General features: G+C 43.8%; 1 protein-coding gene across 1 annotated transcript in view; it reads left to right on the top strand.

Annotated features, from left to right (window-relative positions):
• Nucleotides 1–9,025, top strand: part of Ndufa9 (NADH:ubiquinone oxidoreductase subunit A9) — a 26,084-nt gene that overhangs the window by 2,144 nt on the left and 14,915 nt on the right. The window contains exons 2-6 of the mRNA XM_005365264.2: nucleotides 574–744; nucleotides 1,094–1,191; nucleotides 3,681–3,772; nucleotides 5,404–5,545; nucleotides 8,214–8,316. Of these exons, the coding sequence (XP_005365321.1) occupies nucleotides 574–744; nucleotides 1,094–1,191; nucleotides 3,681–3,772; nucleotides 5,404–5,545; nucleotides 8,214–8,316 (606 nt within the window). The remainder of the gene's footprint in view (nucleotides 1–573; nucleotides 745–1,093; nucleotides 1,192–3,680; nucleotides 3,773–5,403; nucleotides 5,546–8,213; nucleotides 8,317–9,025) is intronic.

Genomic DNA, 9,025 nt, shown 5'->3' with positions numbered 1-9,025 from the left:
CACACACACACACACACACACACACACACACACACACACACACACACAGACATCGAGTGTCAGGGATTTGTGCCTTCATAGCAAACCCCTTACCTACTGAGCTAGCTCTCCAGCCTTTTTCTTTCTTTTTCCCTTTGAGATACCAATAGTCTTCTGCCTCCAGCCACATCGTCAGCTTTGCTTCTCTCTTGCCGTCACGTTTCAGTCACGTCCAGACGGTCTTTCGTTGTTTCTCCACTCCAGTCTTACTCATTCTTACTTCTCCTTGCTTGTGTATGTTCTGTGTTTCTCATGGGATTCCAGTCTTTGCTATTCTTCTTTAAAACCTTTCTCAAAACACTTTAATATGACTTAAGGTTATATACCCAATACGACATGGTATTTGCTTTCTAGTTTTGTATATTTCCTATAGCTTTTATGTTACAATAATTTATGTTTACTGTTGTTAGTACTTAAATCCCTAAGGTACCATTCCCAAAATAGTTATAAATTTCTAGAGAAAGAAACTGTTATTTATTGGTTGCTTTCATGATAACATGTGCCATGTTTACTGACTCTGCTGTTTTCCTGAAGGTCCTGCCATCGCTGCAGCAGCTACGTCTGTGTTTCGTGGCCCATCCCATCGCCAACTTCATCATGCTCTCATACCTCATGGGCAAGGTGGCCGTTCATCTGTCAGTGGAGTTGTGGCCACTGTGTTTGGAGCCACAGGATTCCTGGGTCGATATGTTGTCAACGCGCTTGGTGAGTCAGGTTCTTTTAGTTCAGTGCCCTCCATTGCCCTGAACTAAGATCGCCCCGCTTGAGACTGTGAGCCAGGTGTTTTTGTTTCAATGATATGACAAGTTACTTCTGTCTTAGAAGTATATAAATTTTATCTGCCTTGGCATTGAGAGAACATCCATGCTTCCTCTATAGGACGTTATGGGAATACAGTACTCTGAGAAGTTATGGCGACTTTGGTATGGCAGAATACACTTTTTGCTAAGCATTAAGTTAATCTATCACATTAGAATTTGGTATTTTCTCAGTCACTAGTGTGTATCATACCCATGTCATGTTGATGTTGATTCTGTTTCCCTTCATCTTTTAGGACGAATGGGGTCACAAGTGATCATACCCTATCGGTGTGACATATATGACACCATGCACCTTCGCCCCATGGGTGACCTGGGCCAGCTTATCTTTCTGGTAAGCCTTTGTACTGGGCATTGGGGTTATTAATGTAATTTCCGAGGTCATCGTTAGGGGTGAGAGGCAGTGTAATAAAGCAGTAGTTTAACCCCAGACTAAGAGAATCCTCAATTCTGCTAGGATCCTGCAGCTCTTGTTTAGCATGCAAGCCCTAGTCTGACCATGGGCAAACTGTTTTCGTATAGCACTAGATAACGATTATTTGCAATTTGCAGATCATAGAATCTCTGTCAGAGCTGCTGAGCTCACTCTTATGGTCCCAAAGCAGTCACAGACAGTAAGTGAGTAAATGGATATAGCTGTACTCTGGTATTACTTTACTTATTAACTAGGTTGTATGGCTGACATGGTCTGTTGGCTCTTGTTTGCTTCTGTGTGGTAGACATTAGTCATGTGAGGCTGTTGAGCACATGAATTGTGGCTAGTCTAAATTGAGATGTACTATAAGATAAAAATATGGATTTCAAAGACTGTATGAAAAAATTATATTCAGTATATGCTAATATTTTTTGTTAATTGTTATTACATATTGAAAAGATTTGAGATCTATTGGGAGAAACAAAATATTAACAAGAATTTCTCGATTTTGTGTTTACTCTTTTATTTGTGACTAGTAGAAGATTCTGAAAGTAGTAAATTTAGGATTTTATATCTGCCTCATGGTATAACTCTAAGGTGGTTTTACAAGCAGAATCACGGGGAAGACGCTTAAGAGCTTGTTTCTGTTGGTGTGACCTTAGCTCTGAAGCAGCCCTTTTTCAGCATCCCATTGCGTTTTCCTTTGGTCTTTGGGCTCTTCAGACCGGGGGTTGCCAGAGAGCTAAAGAGTGATTTAGCACTTCCTAAATCAAGGGAGTGATTTAGGTTGTGTGGGCTCTTTGTCTATTCAGTGAATGGTGAGCTGCTTATAGGTCACGTAGATTTTCAGCTCAATTCATAAACTCGTCGATGGTGACTATGAATTGTAATCTCAGGGGAAAAAAAGAACAGAATTTCTATATTAAAATAATTGTGCCAGAGGTGAGGACTCATTCCTGCAATCCCAGCACATAGTAGTAGTCTGAGACAGGAGGATTATTGTGAGTTTGAGGTCAGCCTGGACTGCATAGTGAGCACTAGGCCATTCAGGAATAGAGTGAGACTCCGCCTTAACAAACAAACCAGAGCCAGGCAGGGTGGCACACACTTGTAGTCTAGGCAGTGGAGGGGAGGAGGCATTCAAGGTTAGCCTGGGCTATGTAGACCCTATTGTAAAGCAATGTTAACAACAAAAACTTGAAGTTTTGGACACTGCATTTCTTTAATTCTTCTTTTCATGTCTTTGAAATAGATCTGCTATTATAAAGAGCATTAGGGGCTGGAGATGTAGCTCAGTTGGTAGAATGCTTGTCCTACCTACATGAAGCCCTAGGTTGGATTTCCAGCACTACAGTGAAAGTAAATAGGTAAATAAATAAGGAAAGAATTGAAGAGAAATAAGGAAATTGTCCTGAGTTCCTAGTTTGGTGCTGCTCCCTTTGGCTATCTCCAGTGGCGGGTGCCCGGTTTGCTTACATCCCAAATCATACTTGCTTCTTTAATTTGTAGAAAGGAGGCCGCTTGTTTGTCACGGCTGCTCAGAACTGAAATAATCACACAGAAACATATTAATTAAATCACTGCTTGGCCCATTAGCTCTAGCTTCTTATTGGCTGACTCTTAAATATTAATTTAATCCATTTCTATTCATCTGTGTACCACCACGCAGCTGTGGCTTACCGGCAAAAGTTCCATCTTGCTCTGGCAGGGCTAAATGGCTTCTCTCTCACTCTGCCCTTCTTTCTTCCAGCATTCAGTTAGTTTTTGTTGCTTAGCTCTATACTACCCTATCAAGTCAAGCCAGTTTTCTTTATTAATTAATCAATCATATTCACAGCATACAAAGGGGAATCCCACATCACTTCCCCTTTCCTATTTAAATAAAAGAAAGGAGGAGGAGTCAGAGAGAAGCCTTGTAGCCCTGCCGGAGCCAGATGGAACTTTAGCCAGTAAGCCATGGCCATGTGGCGATACACAGATTAATAGAAATGGGTTAAATTCATATGTAAGAGTCAGCCAATAAGAAGCTAGAGCTAATGGGCCAGGCAGTGATTTAATGAATATGGTTTCTGTGTGATTATTTCGGGACTGAGGCCTCAATCATTGGCTACATAAAGAGCTGCATGTCAGCTTGGGCCAAATGACCCCACTAAATACACACCATTAAATATGAGCTGCCTCTTTCCAGTGTTTGATGTCATGAATGACATGTACTTTTACTGCCTTGTCTAGGAAGAGTGGAGGAGGGTGAGCAGGGAGTTTGAGACATCAGCTTCATTTGTTAAAATCAGTGGAGTCTCTGTGAATGGAACCTTGTTTGTACAATGGCAGATGACCATTCTGAAAGTTGCTGTACGTGTTGAGGTGTTCCCCGTGTGTTTTAATCTGATTGGTTCCTGCTGTTGCAGGAATGGGACGCAAGAGACAAAGATTCTATCCGGAGAGCGGTGCAGCACAGCAATGTGGTCATCAATCTCATTGGGCGGGACTGGGAAACCAGGTAAGTCTTGGTCCCTCCTGTCTTAGGGTTCAGTGACATTTACCAGGGACTTCTGTGTGCTGGGGATCTTAGTGTCAGTTTCAGCCAGCTCATCAGTAATGGTGACGAGGTTCATTGGTATATGTCCTGTGGATGTTAGTGGGATGATGCATCATGTCAGTGTGGTTGGTGATGGGAATTTGGCAGTGACCAGTGTTGACTTTGCTCGAACCTGTCAATCTGGGGCAGAATTAGGATGTAGGATTTGCTTGTTCCACTGTTCTCCAGTCTTTTAGATTGCCTCTTTGCGTCATTAACTGATTTGAATGTTGTTTAGTTTTTGTGAGGATTATCAATAATGGCTTGTTGTTATTAGTATTATTTTGTCTTTTGAGACAGGGTCTTGTGATTCCCAGGCTGGCTGTAGACTTGTATTTCTCCTCTTCCACCTTGCATATGCTAGAATTATGGGTGTGTGCTGCCGCACTGGCCCAAATATTGTTTTACTCTGATTCTTTCATGGCCCTTTGTTCACACGTTTTTCCTTTAGCATTTAGTAAATGTCTGACTTAGATTTTTTTTTAGTATGCTTGTTTCATTAAATAGTTTAAATTCTTTGATGACTTCCTTTATGTCTCTGGTAGGGACTAGCATAGTGGTTTGTACAGGATAATCATTCAGCTAGTGTTAGGTATTGAATTGTGGCATAGCTCACTCCCTCTGTCCCAACCTCCCTCCCTCCCTCTTTCCTTCATTCTATCCACCGCTCCCTCCCTCTCTGCCTTCCTCTCTCCCTCCCTCCCTCCCTTCCTCCCTTCCTCCCTTCCTCCCTTCTTCTTTCCCAATACTAAGGACTGGACTCAGCCTTCCTTACACCAGGCATGTGTTTTACCACTGAGCTATAGCCCTAGTCCCCGTTTTCTTCTTCATTTTGAGATGAGATCCCACTAAGTTGCCTAGTTGCCCAGGTTGGTCTTGAGCTCACTCTATAGCCCAGGCTAGCATTGAACTTGTGAACCCCTGCCTCAGCTTTCCAATTAGCCAGCATTAGAGGTCTGGCCCTGCCATGGCTAAATTTTTTTCTCTTTAGGGAAACCAAGTTTCACAAATGAGAAGTGAGTCCCGTTCCAGACCCCAGCACTTCCCCGCTTCCCTCTAGCCAGGATAGTCAGGTTTTCTTGATGTGCCTTCATTGGCCCCAAGATTCCTAGAGAACATAAAGTACTTCTTGTGCTGATTATAACTTTGAGTAAGTCTCTAGGTAAGTTTATTGACAATAAGAAGGGCTGGAAACCTTGGGAGAAATTACTTTTGACTTAAAGTTAAGGGTTAAGGCATTACTGTTTAAAAGTTTGCTACCTTTTTTTTCTTTTTTCTTTTTTTTTTGTTTGTTTGTTTGTTTTTATTTTTGAGACAGGGTTTCTCTGTAGCTTTGGAGCCTGTCCTGGAACTAGCTCTTGTAAACCAGGCTGGCCTCGAACTCTCAAGATCCTCCTCTCTCTACCTCCCAAGTGCTGAGATTAAAGGTGTGCACCACCACCACCTGGCAATTGTTACAAATTCAAATACTGTCACGAAAATCAAAGTAGCATAGAAAACTTTGAAATCCTGAATTTTCTTGAATTCTTAACTGCCTCCCCCTTTTCTTCCAGAAACTTTGATTTTGAAGATGTTTTCGTGAAGATTCCTCAAACAATTGCTCAGGTGTCCAAGGAAGCTGGTGTTGAGAGATTCATTCATGTTTCACACCTGAATGCCAACATGAAGAGTTCTTCTAGGTACCTGAGGAGCAAGGTGGGTGCTGGGAGCTCAGCAGGTGCTGTACGGGCATGGGAAATGCTTTGGAACCTGATGAAAAAGAGAAGGGTTTCTCCACCATGTGTTGAGATGTCAGAGGGTCTTTCATTGTCCTTCTAGATCCAGCTGTGCCTGTGTTGTGGTTTTCATTTGTTTGGTTTTTGATGTTGAGTACTGAACCCAGGGCCTTGGCCTTGCTGGGCAAATGCTCTATCCCTGGACCACAGCTCCAGCTGCTGTACATGTGTTGTGACCTTTTGGTTGAATAGTCTGTTGAAGGGTCTCATATATGGATAGATTGTATTACTGCCTCCAGATGCTTGAGGTTGTGGGAGACACAGCAAACAGCAGGAAATGTAGGGTATGATTCCGGGCAAAGGAGACAGGCCTGGGTCCGCTCCTGTAATTACAGGAGCCTCTGTCCTCTTGAACCTTCTGGAGTCCAGTTTCTGCCAGTCGCCCCCGGGCAGTGCAAAGGCTGAGACTGAGGGGAGTAGGTAGTGCCAGGGAAAATGCTCTTTGCATCGTTCATCTTCCTCCTGCAAACTCCGCTAGAGTCTGGGCTTGGCCACTGTGGCTCAGAGTCCATCTGGAACCTAAGTGTCATCTTTGTCCGGGCTTATTAGTGTCTGGGTCTACCCATAAGCTTTGTCTTCTGCCACAATGGGCTTGTCTCGTGTCATCCTAACAAGAACAACAGAGTTCTTAATAGTGACTCCAGGTTTGTGTTCCAAGGCTTATATTTATTGAGAAAATTGTTTTTTAAGCACCAGTCATATGCTGTAAATCGCATGTTGTTGCTTGTCAAACAGATGTGACCCAAGCCTTCATTAGGACTCTAGTCCACCAGGGGAAATGATCCCTGCCAGCTGCAGGGAGATTTTTTTCAAAACTCCAATGCCCAGTCTGTACCCATGACCAACTAAAGCAGAATCTTTTGGGGTGGAATTTGGCTTTCAACTCTATTTTGTGTAATCTATAAAATGATCTGTGAGAGCTGTGCTTTTTGTTTTGAATGAGAGAATTTTTTTAAGTATATAGCAAGTGGAAATACGAGAATCAATGGCTATCCACAGATAGCGGGAAGTAACAGGTAGATGTTAGAATGTCATCAAATCAGATGGTCACAAAGTCCAGCTGGGATAACTGGAGTAGCCCAAAGAGAGAGCAAACAAAGCAACACACCAAACTAGGGCCACCAGACAGACGTCCAGCAGAAACCACCTGGGGAAGCCCTCTTGCGAAGGTCAGCTGGAATTTCTATCTGTGCTCTAGACCCAGGTGGAGCAGAACATCCCCTCAAAGGAGGCTTCCAAATAAAAGAACAAACAGCAGCAGATGGCATGGTCAGGTCTCCAGCAGAAATGACTGGGGAAACCATACTAAGTCACGTGGGACTTCCTGATGAAGATTCCAGCAGAGCAGAGCATTCTCCGGGATGACCTCCGGCTTCTCTCCCAATGCAGGGCATTGTTATACCTTGAGAGAAACAACAGTAATTTCAGTTGGAAATTGCTTACCCTCTAGCTTTTCTAAAGGACACAATAGCCACTGCTATTTTCCCATCTCCCTTACCGAACCAAGAGTTCAGCCAGACACAAAGAAAAGTACTTGGCATCAACATGCTGTGTCTGCAGTAGGGGCAGGGGTCAGCTCTGCTTCCAGAGCCAGCTTCTCAGCAGCCTCAGAAGAGCATGACACTTTGCTAGTGTAATTAGTATCTGTTCTACTCTCTCACCAATCAAACAGCGCAGATTAAGAGGCATTGTTGTTCTTGAGAGAATGTCAGGGGGCAGGTTTTGGACTTACATTTCAGCAATGTCCCAGTTGCTCAGGGCTTCTGACCCTGGAGCTCAGAAGAGAGATCTGTGCTGGAGATGAGAGTTGAGAGTCATCAGAATCTGTCATTTGAAGAAGAGTGAGGTATAAGCAGGCTGGCTGAGAGGAGAGCTCTGAACGGGGCCAAGGCATGCAAACACTGACAGTATGGTGGGGGAGGGATACTTGGTATCAGGACTGGGGGACATGTGTGGTAGACAGGAAGCCAGAGAGAGCAGTGTCCCCGAAGGCTGCATTCCAGGAGGGAAGAGGTATTGTGAGTGTCACCGAGCAGTCAGGAGGACTGCAGTGTCAGATCTGTGGGCGTCTGTGATCTCGTCAAAAGTGGTTACAGATCAGATGTTGAAGTTGTTGAAGCAGAATTCAGAGTCAGAGTGAGTGAAATGGGAGCTTGGTGTGGTCCAGCAAGGGTGGGCTTAGTTTTCTCTGGCCTGGCAAGAGAGAGGTGGGAGGGAAGAGATTGTGGTGGGGTTGGATTTTGTTTCTCTGGCAGGCTGCAATCTTCTTGACACAAAGCAGAGAGTCTGTAAACAAGAGAAAGAAACTGAAGGCTGAAAAAGCATCCAGTCTCCCTTCATTGTAGGGTTCCCTAGCATAAGAATAGGAAGAGCATCTACAGAATTTCTGGGTGTGGGGTATTTTGTCTCTCATGTGTTTTTATAACATTCTGTTAATTGAGCTTTTTGAATAATATGATTATTTCCAAAATATGGTTACCTAATGAAAATAGGGCCTTGGAAATGTAAGTAGTCTCTGGTAGTGGGGAAGGGAAAAGCCCTAGCACCTGCCAAAGAACTCAGAACATCTTTTGTTTTTGGTTATCTAGGCGGTGGGAGAGAAGGAAGTGAGAAGTGCGTTTCCTGAAGCCACCATCATACGGCCATCTGACATCTTTGGAAGGGAGGACAGGTTCCTCAACCACTTTGCAAGTATGCATCCTTCTTCCCAGAAGAGAGGAGTCCTGGTGGCTTAGCACAGCTGAGCTGAGCACTAGCTGACAGTGCTCTCTGAGCTCCCAGACCGAGTTCTAGTTCCTCTCAGTTACCTTTCCTCTTTGGAGTTTCATTTTCCTCATCAGCGTGGTCCTTTCTGCTTCTGGGTAATGAGAGTCTGGTTAAATGTTGTGCTGTGGATTTAGGGAGGTACAGATTTACTTCCCTCCATGCTTGGCCCAGAGCATGGGCTTCAGAGTCAGAAACTTTAAACTCAATAACTCTGTGACCTTGGCAAGATACGAGCAAATCTTTTGAGTTCTACAAATTCTCCCTGCCGCTATCTTTTTACTGGCTTGGTTGATTATTGCATCTTTTCCAAAATACTACGATATTATAGTCGTACATCATGAAGCCTTTTCAAATTGCCTTCTTTCCTTTATATGTATTTAGGATTTGCCCCTGACTCTTGTGGACTTGTTTCTTTGTGTGGCTCTGCCCATCTGTTTATGCAGCTTTTCTATATCTCCCTCTTGGTTGTGCCAGCTGGAATTCTGCAGTGATTTCCACTTTGTTTTTAAATCATGATACACTATATAAAATATAAACCTTGCCGGGCGGTGGTGGCGCACGCCTTTAATCCCAGCACTTGGGAGGCAGAGGCAGGTGGATATCTGTGAGTTCGAGACCAGCCTGGTCTACAAGA

This window comes from Microtus ochrogaster, unplaced genomic scaffold (assembly GCF_000317375.1).
Source record: "Microtus ochrogaster isolate Prairie Vole_2 unplaced genomic scaffold, MicOch1.0 UNK1, whole genome shotgun sequence".
NCBI classification, from domain to species: domain Eukaryota; kingdom Metazoa; phylum Chordata; class Mammalia; order Rodentia; family Cricetidae; genus Microtus; species Microtus ochrogaster.
Note: the sequence above shows the minus strand (reverse complement) of the source record. Positions and strands in the feature narration are given on the sequence as shown.